This window comes from Antrostomus carolinensis, unplaced genomic scaffold (assembly GCF_000700745.2).
Source record: "Antrostomus carolinensis isolate BGI_N321 unplaced genomic scaffold, ASM70074v2 scaffold16786, whole genome shotgun sequence".
Taxonomy (NCBI): domain Eukaryota; kingdom Metazoa; phylum Chordata; class Aves; order Caprimulgiformes; family Caprimulgidae; genus Antrostomus; species Antrostomus carolinensis.
The window spans coordinates 1,543-21,880 of record NW_010321315.1 but is presented as its reverse complement, the minus strand read 5'-3'; the positions used below and the strand labels follow the sequence as shown (position 1 = coordinate 21,880).

The 20,338-nt window shown below is 34.9% G+C and overlaps 1 protein-coding gene across 1 annotated transcript; it reads left to right on the top strand.

Annotated features, from left to right (window-relative positions):
• The first annotated feature begins 267 nt into the window (after window positions 1–267).
• Window positions 268–20,090, top strand: SLC6A15 (solute carrier family 6 member 15). Its single transcript, XM_029085433.1, has 9 exons — window positions 268–750; window positions 8,761–8,918; window positions 9,360–9,486; window positions 11,088–11,269; window positions 12,563–12,673; window positions 15,712–15,953; window positions 16,057–16,249; window positions 17,076–17,268; window positions 19,927–20,090. Exons 1-9 carry the CDS (start codon window positions 462–464, stop codon window positions 20,088–20,090), a joined length of 1,659 nt encoding a protein of 552 aa, XP_028941266.1. The 5' UTR covers window positions 268–461.
• Window positions 20,091–20,338: the final 248 nt, after the last annotated feature.

The following is a 20,338-nucleotide window of genomic DNA, read 5'->3' as shown; positions in this document are numbered from 1 at the left end:
CTTTAGGAAATAAACTACAACAATAACAAAAAAACCTCCCAAAACAAACACCCTCAGCAAGTGAATGAAATGTATTCTACATAAATATTTAAGACCAAACAGTGGACTTAATTCCTACAATTTGGAAGTGGTTTAACATTCCTTTCTTCTCTTTTTCTCCTCTTGTCAAATCTAGATAAGCAGAAATAGGTAAACCAAAGCATGTGATTTCTAAATTAAGTTTCTTCTGCATAATAATATAATACCCTTTTTTATTTTTCTTTCCACAGGTACTTTCAGTAGAACAAACATTCAGAAAGAGAAGTCCTTACTCTTGATTCCCTGGTATCAAGGACTCATTAGGCACCATCTTCAGTCCATTTCTTCAGTATTTTTGACCAAGCAGAGGGAGAGCTTTCTTCAGTGTTTGTCCCCCTGTCTCAGCTGAACTTGACTTCCTCACTGTTTTTCTCATATTACAAATGCCTAAGAACAGCAAAGTAGTGAAAAGAGAACTAGATGATGAGGTTATTGAGTCAGTTAAGGACCTTCTCTCTAATGAAGACTCTTCAGATGATGCCTTTAAGAAGAGTGAACTTATGGTTGATGATCAGGAAGAAAAAGAAGTAGATGTTGAAGAAGGCTCAGATGTAGAAGATGAAAGACCTGCTTGGAACAGTAAACTCCAATATATTCTGGCACAAGTTGGATTTTCTGTGGGATTGGGAAATGTGTGGCGATTCCCATATCTGTGTCAGAAAAATGGTGGAGGTAAGTATTGTGGTAGCTAGTCGTAGCTAAGTGCTGAAACTAACATTTCAGATTTCAAGGTTAGCAGAGATACCAACAGTAAAACCTGCTCCAGCATGTCAGTTTTTTCTTTTAATTTCTGCCAGAGCCTGTGAGGAAAAACTCAGATTCTCTTAATTTAAAGAGATACATTAAAGAAAGTAGCAGATTCTTTGAAGATTTCATTTCCTCATTTTAGGGGAAAAAGTTGTTAATATAACCTTAACTAATGGTCAAACTAGTGGCTAAGCAAGATGGATATTTATGGAGGAGTTGAATTATTTAGGACCTAGCTATTGTGCTAAAGTGTTCTTTATAGTAATTGGACAGTAAATCAGGTCATTAAATCTGCATCCAATCTAAAGATCAAAGCAGTATTTGGTCTTTAGGATTTAGCAGTACTAAGCTTCTCACCTTTACTTTGTAATTGCTTTTAGCTCTTAGGCCATTTGATCACGATTTACTTTCTACAGTAACAACAAAATACTGTAGGAGTGAAAAGGATTTTTTTACTGATAATGAAAAATTTAAATCATTACAATGATGGAATGCATCTGTTTTATGCTGTTATATAGTTAGCTGTTTTCCTAAATAACAAGTTATCTTTCACTTAGAACAGTAACAGCAAGCTGTTTATTAGCTGTCCATCTGTGGTCTTGAAGGTAGTATCAAGTATGAGACTGGAGACCTTCCTTCCTCTATGAATACAGGATTAGAGTTTTATCCTATGCTTTACTGTACCCATCCATACTATGTTAATGCACATCCTATTGTAGCTAATTACTTAGCTGAATTCAAAACAAACCTGTTGTTTTTTATAATACAAAAAGTGAATCTGTACTACAGAATAGAAAATAAAGAAAAACATTTTATTCATGCTGGATTTTAGAAGTTGAATGACAAAACTGATGTAATTGAGGAGTATAGAAATGAGCCTAGAATATAATCAGAGTATAATTCTGGACTTTCTCTGTTGTCTCTCAGTCAGTTCAAGCAGTAAAAATGGAGTTTATACTTTCAAATATTCCATCTCCAGGATAAAGTCTAAATTCTTTTATATCTAAGATTTTGTAAGATTTTTTTCACTCTCATTTATCTATTATCAAGCAGATCCACCGCTACTATGTTTCCCCCTTTACTCAAGAGATAAAGTCATTAAATGGTTGATTTAATAATTTGTGTGGAATCTAAATTTTTCTTCATTTGTAACTGTAATACTAACTGAGAAAGCACTTTGTAGTTTCTCAAAAGCCGTAGCTTTTCAGTGAATGGCAATCGGATCTAGCCTACTAGACACAGTGTAGAATTGATCACGTCACTACTAGTTGAAAAAATTAATATATTTGTTAATTAACAATTTTCAAAACAAACTGATTTGTAGTTAAAGGTGTAGCTATTAAAATGTTTATATTCTGTATAATGCATTACGGTGGTTTGTTTTGTGTAGTTGTGTCCCTTTTGAAAGTCTGTGTTTAATGTAGTTAAGTTACTGATTTTGCAAGCCCCTTCAATTCTCCTTTGAACCAACAGAAGACATCTGTTAGTATGTTTCTTAGGCTGCTGGTTTCATACCATCAGGCACTTTTAAAGTTACTCTGCCAGTGAGTGTAATTTTAATTCAGATCAAATATAAATGTATTATTTAATAATTTAAAATTATAATGGTACTTTGTAAATCAAACTTGGAAAAAAACACCAAAACAGTCATTTCAGGTTGAAATTAAATGTTTTCCCCTGTGCTGTGATTGCAGGAACTTGGATGTATAATATAGTCTGCGGAGACGTAATATTTTCTGCACATGGCTGAGACAAGGATGTACTTGGCTTTTAACAATAATTTTACACCATTTCAGCAAATTCCAGCCTTCAAAGCAATGGAGAAAAGGAAATGATCGTTAGAACTAAAGCTTTCTTGGTTTTCAATTTAACCCTAATTCAAGATGGAGAACGTGACACAAAACATTGAAACATGTAAAGTACATTGATGCCTGTATATGTGTGTGCAGATGGACAGATAATTCTCACAAGTGTGTAAAAGAATAGGGGGAGGGAGAGAGGGAAAAGTTCAAACGCATGGTAAAAAATCCCTATACACATTTTATATGAGGTTCCAGTTTTCTGCTACGCATAATTATATCTGTTTCATTCAAGGTAAAATTAGAGTGGTTTTAAGCAACCCATTCTAAATATCAGTGTCAGAACTGTTCTGTAGTCGTTTGCTGAGAAAGCTTTACTATAAATGCCTGTTGAAGTCTCTGAGTATAAGGTAAACAGCCTTTTTGTGGATTTTCATTAGACCTGTTTCAGTGAAACATATGGCTACATCTCCACCTTCAGTTTTGTCCAAACTTTTCATTTTCTTCCCTATGTTAAAGGAACTTATATCTGGTAAATACTGTCAGGTGAGGGGGTATACATGGAAAAGTGGTAAACCAATAAATATACTTCAAATTTAAACTATAAAGAAGTAAAAACCAGTTACTCATTAGTTTCCTTCACCGCTTTCTTCCGACATGTAAGTGTTCCAAAGCCACCAGTAAAAGAGAAGGCAAATCCTAACCATGTAGATACCTTCAGTTTTGTCTTTGTTTTAAAACTTGTGTGATAAGAGCACCAAAACAAAACAAAAAAACCCCAAACCAACCAAACAAACCAAACCATAGAAGGACACAGACAAGTTAGCCCAAATAGATTTTTATTATTAGAGGATTTTGTGGAGAAAAAATTGGTTGTTTACCACCCTGTTTTCTAGAGAGATTGGATTTTTTTTATCGCTATGGCCTGTGGTGCGCCAACACTCCTGACTGCAGAGCTCTGTACAGCTTTAATGAGGTGTCTGTGATACCATCTTTAAAGGTAGCTTGTATATTCTACAGTGCACTGATACTTGGACATCCACATGTATCTTTCCAGTCTCTGTTTCTGAGTCTGGTCTGCACCACCAAAACAACTTCCTTCACTTTACTTCTTGTGTTCATTTAACAGTTTTTCCTGTTGGTTTAATTTGTATAAGCTCCTAAATATTTGGAGTAATATCTGGTATTTTTTTATGCTCAGCCAAGTTCGAGCTAGACTGAGTCACTCACTCTTTGCTGGCTTTCACACTTTGCTCTTTCCCAGAAAAAAAAGTCTGTCATGAGAAGTGAGAGAAGAGGCTATGCAGCTGGGATGAATGAACTTCAGTCCACATTGGGGATGTAGCTGTAATCCTGGAAGTATCAAGAAAAAAAAGAATCTGGGAGGAGACTGAGAGTACTCCAGGGTGCTCATTTTCTTGACTTGGTCTGAGGGAGAGGGCCCAGAGGAGTTTTAGGCTCTGCAAATGAGGGACTGAAGATGTTCAGTAAAGTCTGGAGGAGCTGACAGTAGACCCCTCTGCCTCCTTCACCTCTGTCCTTATCACAGGTCTTCCTTACCCTTGGTAGGCAATACCCAGTCTCCATCTGGCATTTAAGGCACCTCTTCTGCTCTTTGCAGCCTAACAGATAAAAAAGCTATTTCTTCCCTGATGCCTCACAAAGGTGATTTGCATTGGAGCTGGGTATGCTCTAACTTAGCTTTAAAGGTTTTTTTATATTTATAGTTTTTACACTATGCAGTTTATTTATTACTCCTTTACTATATGAAGACAAATGTGTGTGTTTGCTCAGATAGGTACAGTTCCTATATAACAATTTCATAACCTAAGTTGGCCTGCAGTAGGTTCAGAACTTCCTCAGTTTCCTGTGATTGATAGGAAACCTTAAAAATAAACTGCTTTGGCCTAGGCAGTCTTGCTGTTAGGCTAATAAATAGTGACAAACTAGACCTGTGTTTTCCTGCTGCTTGTTGCTACCATCTGGTGAACAGCATGCACACCTTTCACTTTTTTCAAACAAAGAAAATATTTAAGGCTTATTCTGTTTGGTTGTTGTTTCCTTTGGGATTAGCAGAAATAAAATGGTATTTTCACATCTTAGAAGTAACAAAAGCAAACTAAATTAGCTGTTCTGCTATATAAGTGATATTTGAGTGGGTTCTCTAAGAGGAGCTTCTAGTGTTGCATGTGTTATTGGGAGTCTACAAAGTACTGAACACACAAAGATTTTGTGTTTCATTTTCATAAGCATGAACTTAATTTTCCTGATTTTTTTTTTTTTTTTTAGGGCACTTTTTAGTACCTCTCTGACTTAAGAAGTCAAAAAACCTGGTAAACAATGACGCACAAATAAAAGCTGTGAGCAGCATAGGGAAATCTGTAGCAGATGATCTTGCCATTATGTTTTGAAAAGATTGACATGGATAGAGTCACACTGTGAGTTTTTACAGTTAAGTAGTCTGGATTTTATACTGAAATACCAGCAGTTTGAACATAAGTTCTGTGGTCTTATAAAAAGCACAGCAGCAATTGCTGAGAACTGCTGAGGAAATAATATGTAAACTGTTAAAGGCTGAGTAGTTGTTAAAAGCTGCAATGTGATTGTCTAATGGAAATGGAATGGGAGCAAAGCAAGTATACCCAAAACTGAGTATGAATCATGTAATTTTATGTTATTTTTTCCCCCTGTGCATTTATAAGAAGTTAAATCAAAACCAATGTTAATATTCCATTTCTATCAATAATATGTAGTACATATTGTACTATCAAGAGAGATAGTTTACCAGTTATCCCATTATGTTGCTTGGTTAAATAAAAAAAATAAAGAAATCAAAGCATTACTGTGCATAGTATTAACACTTAAAACTTCCTGAAATCTTTTTTATCTTTATCATTCATTCTGGTGAAGAAGGATGAGGTATATTTTTTTAAGAATTTTTTTTTTCTGTATGAAGTTGAGTATTTTTAATATGAAAGCCAGTGTTTAAGGCCAAAATATGCAAGAAAGTGACTTTACAGTAGAATAATTTTAAAAATGTAGAAAGGAAACTTGGGGATCCTGAACCACACAACTGTAATATTCAGAAGGCTGCTTAGCTGACTGTATAACTAATTGCAGGATGCTGTTCAAGGCTAGCATGCATAGTTTATTGTTCTAATTCAAATAAAAATGATTATTATTCAATATTTTTAACTCCAAGGACCCATGTTTTCATGCACTGGCAAATATGAGACATGCTGAGCTGTTTCCATAGTGATTCTGTTTTATGATGGAGATGTCTTACAGTTCTTTAGAGTATGTCTAGCTTCAAGGGGAGACCATAACAAAATACTTTTCCAAAGATGCTGTGGTTTCATGTTGACGATAGCGCACAGAAGCCCTTTGCAGCTGTGATATACAGTTGTGTAATCCAGCTATGTCCAAACTATATCACACTGAAACTTGTATGTGCACTATTTTCCACTGTGTCCTTCTCTTGTGGAGGGGCACAAGGTCAGAAGGGAGCTCAGCAGCTTTGAATGATCAGAAGACTGGTACTTAAGGTGCTCCACACAAGCCCGCAGAATAGAGGTGGGCTCTGCTGGCTACTCACTGAGTTACAGGATTGCGTCATGTATAGTGTAATGTGGATTTAACACCGCATTTATTTGAGTCATTTAGTTGAATCAAACTGATAAATCTTGCAACTTACATTGATACTGCACCATAAAACACCCACGTCAGCCCAGTCTTTAAACATGTGCTTAACTTTGCAGCCTTGTGATTAAGGTTGTGGACTGGGACACTGAAGAGCTGGGTTCAGTTCCTGCTCTAGTACAGTCATCCAGTGGGATACAGGGTAAGTCATTTAGGCCCCAATTTTTTTGAGCTGTTTAGGCTTGTCTCTGCTCAGCTATGCAACACCTGTCTAATTAAGATCTCAGGTATCATTTATAGTAGTGTTATACTATTTAAAAAACTATGTACAGTTGGCTTTCAATTAATTGTATGACCAGATTTTTAAAGGTAGTGATGCCAAAGCTTCTCATTTACAATGTGAATTTATGATATACTTCTGTCTCACACAATTTTTGAGAGAATGCTGATGATAAATCAAGGGTATTTAATGGTATTATTTGTCTTATATAGTCTTAAGACAGATAGTTCCCCTCATTTTGGAATGTGGTTGTTACTCTACTCCTCAGTTTTCCTCACGTTTATTTCCTTCTGTCTCCTGTTGTCTCTCTTTTCATGGTAGAAAGCAAGTCCTTTGCATTCTTTACTGAATGGGAATGTAGCTGCTACCTCAGTAGAAACAATCCTTAAGTAGATAGTCTGTATTTGCGGAAATGGGTAGATAAACAAAGATGTTTGACTCTGTGAGGGAGTATCGTAACCTCAAAACCAGTACAGTGTTCAGGGCCTGGCACAGGTTTTGACCAAATGCTGCGTGAGCAATATCAATGAAGATCATATTATTATGTCATGAAAATAAAACACAAGCTATTTTGTTAGCTATTTCGTTGCTAACAACAGCCTGTAGACTGTGAGGTAAACAAGATTGATATTCTTCAGTCCATCAGTAGTTTTTCTTAGATTTACTTTCCTCTGGTTTATTTCCTGCTTTTCTTAGACTCAAGACTGTAGGTACTCCATGCTTAGGATCTTTGTAAGATCTTGATAATGGAAAGTGATGTCCAATTTGAGTGTATTTCATGAAGATCAAAATAGCAAGTATGGACCTAAGTAGGAGTGGATAGTACCATAAAATCTGAGGCCTCCTGCACTTTAGGAAAGTTTAACTTTTCTAAAATAAACCATGTTCCATGAGATAAGCTATCTACTAAGGATATGCAAATGACAGCGTATTTTCACTCCTAAAAAAGCCCTAGAAAGTTGACACTGGATGAAGAAACTTAAAGTAGGACTTAGCTGGAGTTGAGGATAAATCCCACATTGGTTTCTGAACTTTGCTTAATTTTCTCTCATCACAGAGTTGAATAGACTAATTATACAACTTAATAGCTCTGAGTCTAAGCTTCTGAGGTCTTCAGATTTTTGCTTTGTAGCTTGCTCTGACATGCCACAGTCTGCATCTCTCAAGTGCTTTTGTTTAGCCTTACAGTGGTTGTAATCAAAAGTCGTGAGCCCTTTATATTAGGTGGCCAGCACAGTACTCTGTATTGCAGCATGAGACACACATTTGAAAATGAAGTGGCATGCTGCTAATTGCTGATGCCTGAATGTTTTGTGAACTCTGGTCCTAAATACACTTCAACAGCAAGGAGGAAGTTGGGCTCTGAACTTGTCAGTGCACTTAGTGTATTTATACATTTGCTGGCAATTAGTTTTACTGAAATAAATGGAGATACACCCTGAAGATAGAATTATACGTGACCACTTCCTGGGAATAAGACCTTAAAAAAATGAATTGTTTTACGTATACATGTCTAACAGTGAAGTAACAGTTACATTTTCAAATATATCTTTAAGGAGAATTTATGAGACCTGCAAGATCTGGATCTACAATGCTACATTTCTTTTTCTACCTCATGGCTCTAGTCTCTGTCTGGAGCCTGGTAGAAATGGGCTCATACAGTTTTCTTGCTTAGCTGCATAGAATCATTATACTGTACATTGTGTTGTCCGCTTTCTGAGCGTCTGAGGTGCACGCGGAGAAATCAACAGGAACAGTCTTCTGAAACAGCTTACGATCAGATGAAATTCAGAATGTTGTATGCAGTGTTCTGTATTTCCTTTATAAATTCAGTCTTGCTGCTCTGTTACAAGTCAAGGTGTAGAGTTTTTTAAGAAATGTTGGTTCAGCTCCTGATTGCATCACTATATCTCTTTAAAAGTTTGATTAAATGCCCAGAATTTCACACAAGCAAACAACTAGATCACATAATAACTCGCTTTCAGTAAGATCTGCTTCAAAATGTTAACAATGGTTTAGAAATTCAGTGTCTCTGGGCTTTTCCTATCTTACAAGATATATGGCCAAGATTCATGTAAATAGTCTTTGCATATGATCAGAAAAGCTGTGGTGAATGACACTAATTCAAACTCAGAAGGTATTAGAAGGTTTCACATTTGTTGTGTCGAGTGCTGACTCTTTTCCCTCTCACTGATTTATACTTTGTTCCTTTCATAGGTGCCTATCTTGTGCCATACTTAATCTTGCTCCTGATAATAGGGATACCACTCTTTTTCTTGGAGCTTGCTGTGGGGCAGAGGATCCGCCGAGGGAGTATTGGTGTGTGGAATTATATCAGCCCCAAACTTGGAGGAATTGGATTTGCAAGCTGCGTAGTAAGTTTTTAACATTAATTGTGTGGTTTGCTTTCAACCTGTATGATTTAGACTTACTGTTTTGCTGTAGGAAAAGTCCACTGAAGCTGGGCTTCAAGTCAGTTGACAATGTTTTGGAAGAGCTTAAAACTTAGATTAGTACATTAAAAAATATTAAAACAGATATGTCTGTAAAACCAGTCAACTTGTATTTTGTGATTCTTTTGAAAAGTAGTCTTCTGGAGGAAAAAAGTGTGTGAAAAGAGAGGTGTTATATGGTAAATACAGAGAAAAGTGAAAATTTATAAAATGTCAGGTACTTTACATTCAGTTCTTATTCTGACTTATTTTAGTTAAAATTAGGTTCAGTGACAGATGTACAGAAATACACAGTTGTTCAGTAGGGATTTTTTTTTTTTTTTAAATATAGTTAACTTTTTTGGTATGTCTCTTTTCTTATAGGTATGTTTCTTTGTGGCCCTGTACTACAATGTTATTATTGGATGGAGTCTGTTTTACTTTTCCCAGTCTTTTCAGCATCCATTACCATGGGACCAGTGTCCTTTAGTTAAAAATACATCTCATACCTGTAAGTCTATGCTAATGTTATTAAAAATCAGAGAAAATATATAAAATTTGAGATTTTCAAATAAAAGGGAGAAAATACTATTGGAAGAGATATGTATGGGAAACTGTTGTATACAAAGCTGGTTTTGCATCTTAATAAGGTGTTACACTATGATACTTGGAAAAAATACAAGAAAGGAACGTAATCAATGATAAATATGCTGTATTTGCAGAGTAACATCACTGTCAACAGCATTTTAAAGAGTAATGAAATTAGGAGAGTGCTGTTTAGTGTGTTGAAGAAAAAAGAAGAATTTGTGATTACTTTTTTTTTCTGATTTTGATACTGGTTTCTTGGTGAAAAACAAAGGTGGAAGAAGGATATTTCTACATTTCAACTAGTAGGATACTTCTTGGTTACAAAGCAAAAAATGTTGCATTACTAACAAAGCAGAAAATTGTAAACAGCAATGAAATCTGGATGAGAAAAGAGTTGTTTGCTTGTAAACTAATAAAAAATAAATAGTTGGTCATTGTTTTGTTGCTATAATGAGATGGTCTCAAATGGATGTATTATACAATAGAAGTTCCTTATCTCTTGGTTTTGGTTATCTTGTAATAGTTACACACTTTGCATTATTATTGCTCTTGAAATATGATTTTGTTTTTTCATTTCTTTTTATTTCAGATCTTAAATTCTCTATAGTTACCTTTCTGTGATTTTTTTTTTTTTTTTTTTTTTTTACCCCTTTAATAAAGAACACAACCAGAGACATTTTAAAAGTTGTACAACATTTTTATAGTGTCTTTGCTGGAGTTGCTTCCTTCAGTTGTTTGAAATAATCACTATATGTGCATGTTGGCATACAGTCAAACTGACTGTATTTCACAAGCTATTGTCCGTTAATCAAACCACAGTGTTTTTCTTTTTATGTACTCTTATCCTGCCTAAACATTAAGATATAGTGTCAACCTAACCTAAGCAGAGGTCATCTGAACTAAGCTTAAACAAAGAAAAGTGTTATATTTGATAACATCATTTTTGGCAGTTTATTTCAGTGAAGATCTGACTCCTGTGTTAGGTTTCTTAAAACTAGTCTTTTTTTTTTTTTTTTTTTTTTCATTAATGAACCTCGACTCAGGACCTCGTTTATAGATATGATTGACTGTCAGATACAAATAATTTATAAAAAAGTTAAGTATTTTCTTAGAATTCTTTCTATGTGTTGTATGTCTAGATACATACAATTTCTTAAACTGTTCAGTAATGTGAGTAAAGCAGAATTACACTAGAATTACACATAAGTGTGATAAATGGAATGTATGCCTACATCTAAGCCTACCTACTATTTAGTGCTTAAATGAAAAATAAATTCTGCCAAGGTCTTGGATTGGTGATATGCAGAGGAACGTATTATCCCAAAAGGATATACCCAGAACCTTTCACCAATAGCAGTCACTTTCTCTTTTAGACAATGTCTTAAGCCTCTTTGAGAGTTTAATATCTCAGTAAATGGTGACACCACAATTCAGATATTCAGAATTGGTAGAATGTTGTTAAGAAGTGTTGGGAGAATGCTTCTGTCCTGAATCCACTCTTTACTTGCTAACATCTCTTGACAGTTGTGGAGCCAGAGTGTGAAAAAAGTTCTGCAACCACTTATTACTGGTACAGAGAAGCGCTGAATATTTCCAGCTCTCTGTCAGAGAGCGGAGGTTTAAATTGGAAGATGACTATCTGCTTGCTGGCTGCCTGGGTGATGGTATGTCTAGCCATGATCAAAGGCATTCAGTCTTCAGGCAAAGTGAGTACCTCAGTGAGTTTACCTAAATGACCATGTTTTACTTTGAAACATTTAATGACATTTTTGTAACCACACCCTCTGTTTATTCTCATGAAATCTGTAGGAGCAGGTTAGAAGCTGTGGCTCACCCCAGATTATACAAATGTATAATCTCAAGTAGAGGAATGTTAGTAGTTAAGCATTAAAATTGTAGTAATTTTAGTGGGAATTGTAGTAATTTAGTGGGAATTGAGATCTGAAGAAGAATAATTTCTGTTCTTATCAACATAACTGTTGCAAGTAACTGTACCTCAGCTTTATTTTGTGGTATAAGTCTGTGTGTTTCTGAGTGTCTAAGGAATTAAGTTTCCATGTGTACTCACAGCATGACTGCAGTGCACCCAGGTCCTCAAAATGCCTTGCCATTTTTGTTGTTACTGTCATTGGTATCCATGTTTCTGTCATTGACACAGCTGCTTCTCAGGATTCTGGATTGTTTCTTTTGCCTAATGACTAACCATCCTTTTGCATCTCAATAGGTCACCTTGTCTTCTTTCCTCTCCATGCAGCCAGCTGGATTAGCTAGTGAATGATTTACTAGCGCTGTTGATTTCAGTGGGATTTTCAGGTTAAAAATAATATGTTCCAATTGAAAAATTATGTGGTATTAAAAAGTTTGTCAATGAGATGGAAATTTCTGTGACCTCGTTAGTATATTTTGGTTAAAGAAACAACTAGTAAGTTTAGCGAGATAATCATTTTATGAAACTTCAATGACAGAATAGATTTGCTTTTCAGTGATGGAGAATGAAAGATCATATATGATTACTAATTTTTTTTTTTTTTTGGCAGTAAGCAAGTGATTAGAATCTATTGGTTATATACTTTCTGTTGACTCTTGTCTTCTCTCCTGAAGATAGAATGGGTTTCTATGCATGCTGCATGTCTTTACAAATGCACTTTTATTCAAGTACCTAGTATGGTAAAGTGAAGCATTTCTAAAACAGTCTACTGTTTTTCTTGTTTTCATCTCATTGAATTCACACTGAATTTCCCTGGAAGCCCAGCAGTTTGTTATCAGTTAGTCCACACAGTGGCAACCGTATTGTTTTAATACAGTACAGAATTTATTTTGAAGTCGTGTGATTTTGCTTTCTTCCGCAGAGACAAGGGTAAAGGGAAGTGTTCTGTGTATTTCTCAGAGCATATGATTATCAATTCAGTCATATGTCCAAAACATACCGAGTAGTGAATGAAGCTATTGAAAACGAAGTTCACAGATGTCATGTTAAATTTTTTCTTAATGTTTTTCAGATCATGTATTTTAGTTCCCTTTTTCCTTATGTGGTACTTTTATGCTTTCTGATCAGAGGACTGCTCCTTAATGGGTCAGTGGATGGAATTCGTCACATGTTCACACCCAAGGTATGTGCTTAATTTCTGTTTGCAGTGTTTTAAAGTTTCAGTAGCAGTTTGACTATTTATGAATGCTCTCATTTAAGCTTATTGTCTTCATAGAACATTTGGCCACATTTCTGTTTGGTTGAATTACAAAATTTTTGTTGACCTCAGTGGTAGAATATCAAGCCCTAAGGTTCAAAGGCTGTAAGTATTCCAAGAGTCTTTGTAGAGCTACCTCCTGCAAGTGAAGGTTCCCAGAGTAAGATGCCTTTATAAAACTAAGCAACTGAAAGTGCTATTTACAGGATGTTTAGAAAGCTCCAAACACTGAAAAGAGAAGTGAGTCTTAAATCTTGTAGTTCTCTAGGATTAAAATGCCTAGTTCTGGGATGTTCTGGAATGTCACAGTGAAAAACCTTACCTGGAATGCTGTCATGTATTTGTATAATTAACTTACCACTTTTGAAAGAGGCCAAATTTGTTCCTTTTTAGAAATTAATGCTGTTTGCATAGTAGCCCAAAGTACAGAAGACCTATCTTTAATACTAAAGTAGTGTAAGTACTCACCACTTGGCCTTCCTTACCATGGTTCTTATGGTTGTCATACCAAGATAGCATCAGGTCTAAGCATATATTTTTTTTTACGGTCAACACTATTACCAGGAATGTGTTTACAGACCTTTTGTTTTTATAACTACGGAGGTGAGAAGGGATGTTATAAATCTATTCACACCCATCTAAAATGCTTGTGACTATCTATACTATAGGAACAACATGTTTGAGTAGTCAGGGGCATACTCAGGAGTATGAAGAAACTACTTGAAGGAATTCAGACTCCCCCACCTGTTGTTGTTTCCGTTCACTCAATTGTGCTAACAATTTATTTGGGCAGGCAGACTGTTAAAGGGACTACTAAACTGATCTAGGTTGAAAATAATCCAGGTAGTAGACATGAGAGGGGAGGGGGAAACATCTTTTCAGCCTCAATTAGTTCAGCAGATGACTTTTCATAAGGGCGGTTAATGACAAAACAAAGGGAAATGGGTTTAAGCTGAAAGAGGGTAGGTTTAGATTAGATATTAGGAAGAAGTTCTTCACTGTGAGGGTGGCCAGACACTGGAACAGGTTGCCCAAGGAAGTTGTGGATGCCCCATCCCTGGAAGTGTTTAAGGCCAGGCTGGATAAGGCTTTGAGCAACCTGGTCTAGTGGAAGGTGTCCCTGCTGATGACAGGGGGGTTGGAACTGGATGATCTTTAAGGTCCCTTCCAACCCAAACCATCCTATGATTCTATGACCACATTTTGATCACAGACGGTCACAACACATTCCCACAGAAGAGCTGTGTCAGCACAGCAGAGGAGTGGCACACATTGGTGCAGGTGTGAGAGCACAGGGATAATGAAGAAGGGGAGAATTTCTCTGTTTGGCATGGCTGATGAACAAAGCAGAAATTCTAAATAATAACCTTAATGAAAAACCTAAAGAAAGATATTGGCAAAGCCCACTTTAAAGTCAAGTACTGCAGTGAAACTGTGGGACTGTATGAAGCTTCAATACAGAGCTCCTAAAATTTCACAGAAAATATAATAGCATCAATGTCAAGAATTAATGGCAAGTTTATTTTGAAATGCTAGGCAATGTATACCTGAGTGTATACCACCTTTGATAATACCGAACGATATATTGCAGAAAGCGAGAAGTTTTTTTGATTTTTAAACCATTTACAGCTTTGGTAAAATTAAAACTATTCCTCGAGGTCCCTCTGGTGGAACAGCTCTAGCATGACTGTGCTATACAGGCAAATTCAACTGCCTGCAATAGCTACTTGTGCATTGTAATTATAACAAAAAAAAAAAAAGTCAGGAACAAGTTTATTGACATAAAAACTTTCTGTTGTTTTTTTCCCAAATATATTGTGTATTGTCTATATGTAAATAAATAAATAAGGTATCTTCTACCTGTCTTTAATAAATATTATACTTTTATGGGAAACTGGAAAATTTTTCAAAATGTTTTCATACAAATAGCAGATTTCTTTGTTCCTCAGAATAAGACAGTCAATGATGCTGGCATCTATGCTGATGGTTTCTAGTTTTACTATTTTCAATAAGCCTAGGGTTTAAAAAGAAAATCACATATGCAGATGTAAGGACTGTCACTGTTAAATGAATGGAGGCCCGATATCAACTTGAAAAAATCTAATGTTTAAATCTCACATGTACTTCTTTTTTATGATTCAGTATCTAGAAGCATCTGAAATAGACAGATGATGACGCATAACTTTGTAACAAAGATATTTATTGAAGTGTGGTCATCTGAGCATTACAGTTCAATTTTTTGAGAAAAGACTTAGTTGCCCCTGAAATATATGACCCGTTTAACTTAGGGTAAATTCAAGGCATCTGAGTAAAAGGGAGATTTGACTTGTGGACTATGCAGATTGTGGTGGCCAATGTTTTTTTCATATGCTGCATTTGCTTTACATATTTGCATGTAATAAAATTCCATATAAGTATGTGTATCTCATGGTAACTTTTTTTTTTTTTTTTTAAAAAAGGTAACTACAAAACCACTTTCAACATACTTGCTGCATTTATAAGAGGACTGATAATCCCAAAATATATCTTAATTCTAACAACTGTCAATACACATACTGTAAAAAAAAAAAAAGACAGTAAATACTGTTAAAAAAAAAAAAAGGGCAAAAAACCCCCAAACAACCCCACCAAAGATGAATGTTCTCTCTTATTTCTCAGTATCACTAGTTGCTATCATCATATGCTCCAGTAGTGTCTCACTGTTGGGAACATGCTGTATAGCATGTTTCCATTTAAGGGTAATATCATGGGACAGAATTTCTACTTATTTTATATAAGTTTGCTAAACTTAAGGTGTTACATTCAGTTTTCATTTTGTCATAATGAAAATACATTTGTAGCAGAGTACTAGCATTTTATGATGTAGGTTGTCTTCCTGGTTTTTTTTTTTTAGTTTCTATTGTCTTTTCATATAGTAGAAATGCATTTTATAGCTGACATATATTATATCTAATTTCAAACAGCTTGAAATAATGCTGGAGCCCAAGGTCTGGAGAGAAGCTGCTACTCAGGTGTTCTTTGCCTTAGGGCTTGGATTTGGTGGAGTCATTGCCTTTTCAAGCTACAACAAGAGAGACAACAACTGCCATTTTGATGCTGTACTGGTGTCCTTCATCAATTTTTTCACTTCTGTGCTGGCAACTTTGGTGGTGTTTGCAGTTCTGGGCTTCAAAGCCAATATCATAAATGAAAAATGTGTTATCCAGTATGAAATCTATTTATTTTTCTTATTATTTTTATGGTATATTTCATTTATGGATTAATACAGATCATCAAGTTTAATTTCTGTGTTTTATTGTGTTTTACAGAAATTCAGAGAAGGTTTTAAAACTTTTGAAAATAGGTAATCTGAGCCAGGATATGATCCCACATCATATCAATTTCTCAAGCATTACAGCAGAAGATTACAATTTAGTTTATGACATTATTCAGAAAGTTAAAGAAGAAGAGTTTGATTCTCTTGGTTTGAAATCTTGTCAAATTGAAGATGAACTTGACAAGGTGAGAGTAATTAAGTCTGAAATACAGAGATTATGAATGGATTAATATTTGTAAGCCTGAAGTAAACTGTTAAGTATACTTACACAGAGTATCAGTCCAGTGTACCTACGAGCAGCGCACCTATATTGATCCATATAAAAATATGGTTCTCTGCAGCTCACCTGAGAACTTTTGGGTCCAATGCCTTCATATAATCTTCACTGATTTATAATATATTCTGATCATTATATTACTCTCCTCAGGAAATTTTAACAGTCTGATTTTTTTAGAAGAGTTGAGTATGAGAATTTTTACAAAGACTAAACAGAGGTGTACCTATTCAGCATCTCAAACTGACGTCTTCTAATGTTAAGATATAATTATTAAAAATTATTAAGTAGTGGGAATACTACTTCACTAGAAAGTAAAAAATTATTCTTTACTTATTATATAATTGCCAAATCGTCGACTTAGACATTAAAAGTTTCTATACTATTCCTGCCATTGAAATTTGAAACAAATAGGTATAGAAATTAAGTCCTTACTATACTTACTGGAGAGGACACAGTGTATTTTGTAGCAGTCCTGTGTAATAGCTCTCCTTCAAAATTGTCAAGGAAAGAGAGGAAGAAGTGTGTTAATATCAGTCAACTTACAGATTCTCAGTTGAATTTAATATTTCAGTAAATAGTATTAAGTTTGCAGGTTTGGAAGAATCACGTACTAGATAGTAGCTTCCCACTCTAACTTCAAGATTTAATCAATGACACTGCCTGAACATAAAGTCAGACTGTCACACAAAAATACTGTCCATGAATAATAACATGGATTTTTTTCTCACTGGCAGGCAGTTCAAGGAACCGGTTTAGCTTTTATTGCCTTTACAGAAGCAATGACCCACTTCCCTGCTTCTCCCTTCTGGTCAGTCATGTTCTTCCTCATGTTGGTAAATTTGGGACTTGGAAGTATGTTTGGAACCATCGAAGGCATCATCACACCCATTGTTGATACCTTCAAAGTCAGGAAAGAAATTCTTACTGGTAAGTTGCACAAACTTTATTTTCTTGCTAGAGCAGTAAGCTAAAAATCTTTTTGAGAATGTGAAGTCTTGTTTATTAACATGAAAGTTTTCAGTATAAATCACTGTATTCCAAATTGTACTTCCATGCACAGGCACTTCAGTATCTGCAAGTAAAACCTTTTCCTGAATGCTACAAGAGCAGGAACATTCTATAACTTAAATTTTAATGAAGGATTTCTGTTACAAGTTTCTATATGATCAGTCCTTCTGATCGCTTCCAGAATACTTTCTATTCCAGCCTGTGTCACAGATCAGGGAAACAAAGGAAAAGGAAAGAATGACAATACATTGCAAATCACTGTAAATTATTCCTAAGTAGGTCAAATGAAATCTTAACTTTTGAAAAGTTTATTATGTTAAAATTCATTACAGTTACTCTCTAGAGGAACATATTTTTCCTCTTGAATGTGGAAAGGTTCTTAAACAAGATGTCTAGGTGAGTTTTTTTTAAGTGCACAATGTTACTTGAGGTGTGGCCTGTTCATGTAGCTCTGATGATCTTTTAGCAATTTCTCTGAGACAGAACATCAGCATAAATTGTGTAAGTTAAGTTTCTGAAAATCTTCAGGACAGCTACAAGGAACTTGATGTGTTACGCACAAATATGGATGTTGTTTCAAAACCTGTGGAGGGATACAGGAGGGATAGAAAATAAACAGTATATAAGCTGCTTTAACATTACCTAAATCTATGAAGGAAATAATAATATTTTATAAGAGTTAACCCATAATATTTAACAGAAAACTTTTTTTTTTTTGCTTTGCTAGATCTAAGAATAAAATTCTTCATAAAGATAAACCAACTGTTTTTTCAGAAGTCCTAACCTATTTAACACTTTATCAGCTCTTAAATTCTTACTGAATAACCAGTGAACCATTCAGAAATTAGCTGTTCTTCCTAAGTACATATGCAAATACTGTGATGTATAGTCATTACTCTGGAGTAATGGGGCATTTTATGGTAATTCCTTGTTACTGCGTTTGACAAAAAAGCCTATTAAGATAAAGGAATATTCAAGAACTGCCTTACTCTCGTAGGGTTTTTTTGAGTGCTTTGCAGGCATGATTTTTGCTAAACTCAGTTGTACTCAAAAGATTACAACTTCATGTGGTGTTTTTGTAATTAACTTTTAAAATTGAAATGCCTGATACTTCATGCAATATCAGGATTTAACAAGGACTATGACTGCAGTAGGGTTTGTACTTAAAACCCACAAATCTTCGAGTTTTACAGGAGTGTGAGCACATTTGCAACTCTTTGCACTATGGTTCCACTTCAGTCCCTCTTGACTTCAGGGAAAGTGACTCATATGCTTAAAGCTATTTTATGTTCAAGTATTTCCAAATCAGAGTCTGCACGTGTATGTGCCAAATTATGATGAGTATACCTACCAGAGCCTTGGTTTACATCTAAAGATGCATATTTTTGAGGTGTAATGGTAAGACACAATGGGAGAACATAAAGATAACAAGGATTTCTAAATTTACATATGCACAGTTCTGGTGGCCTTATCCTTTTCTCAGGGTCAGTAACACAACTTAGTGTAAAAAATGAGTCTCAAGTTGAGGAGATTTTATCTATGTTCTTTTGGTTTTGTTGTCTTGCGTTAGGAGTTCCTATAAATTTGTAACAATCTCTTTAGTTCTAAATTTCTATTATCTGAAAGTCACTATAACAGTAGTTAACTACAAGGTTGAAAAAAGTGATTGGTCTTATATATCAGTATTTTAAAAAAAGTGTCATTGTCTTCCTTTCACTACTTTAATCAATAATAGTTGATTATCTGGGATTTATGCAATAGGTGTATTCAATTAGGATATTTTGTACTTTGACCCAGATTAATTTTACCTAATTTTAGACTGCATAGGTGTATCCTCAGCCTAAGTTCTGAGTGGGGGGAGAAAAAAGGCACTTCAAGTGGGAGAATGAGTCTTACTGGTGCTGAACCTACAACTGATTTTGTGGTTTATTGAAATTTTACTTATTTTGTGTCTGTCAGTCCTATTCTTGATGAATTTAGTAGGAAAAAATAATACTGAGATTCATTACTGCAGGATCAAGCATTCAGTAAGTATATTTTAGGTTGTCCGTAAACAAAAGAAAGGGCAAGAATGAGGTTGCTTAGCGCACAGATACCTTTAGTTAGATCCTAAAGGAAGTTCATGCTGTGAATTATCTAGGGAAAGCCTTTTTAATTTTTAGAATCACAGTCTGAAACTTTGGTCCTTTTAACTTCTAAATTCCAAAAAGTGGTCTAGTGACCAAGTAATATGATGTATGATGTTTAGCTTACCAGTTCTCCTTATTTTAGCCTTGCATTCACATTAAGTTAAATGTTTAATGAGAAATAGTCACTTGATTAATTGAGACTGCTGTATTAGGGCAATTCCACTAATTACTTCTAATTTCATAACTTTTCTTTTATATAGGGAATAGGTAGGATTCCTAATGTCATTAAAATTGAGACTCCCCAAATAGGAAAATGTTATCAACTTTGATTATATGAAATAATGTGTTAAAGTATATTTTTATATAGCTGTTTCGAGCTCTCTTTATTTCCTTTTTCTCTGTGGAACTTCATTATAATTATGGCTCAAGTTTCTGTCCTTTTTTCCAGTGATCTGCTGCTTGGTAGCATTTTTTATTGGCCTGATCTTTGTGCAGCGCTCTGGAAATTATTTTGTGACGATGTTTGATGACTACTCAGCTACTCTACCCCTGCTTATTGTGGTCATTTTGGAGAATATTGCAGTCACCCGAATTTATGGAATAGACAAGTAAGCGAAGGAAATGTATTTCCCTGTCCATATCAGCAGTATTAATTACAATAATTATTACTATTTTAATTATATTGCCTGAAGTATTTGTGAAGTATACATAAATACAAGTAAGTAGAAAATGGGTCAATCTGGACACGAATTATGTTTTTAATAACAAGTTTGGAGCAAGATAAAACTGCATCAGGACAATGTACTGAAACCCGAAGAGCAATTGCAACACATCCAAAGAGAGGAGAATGCAGTAAAAGA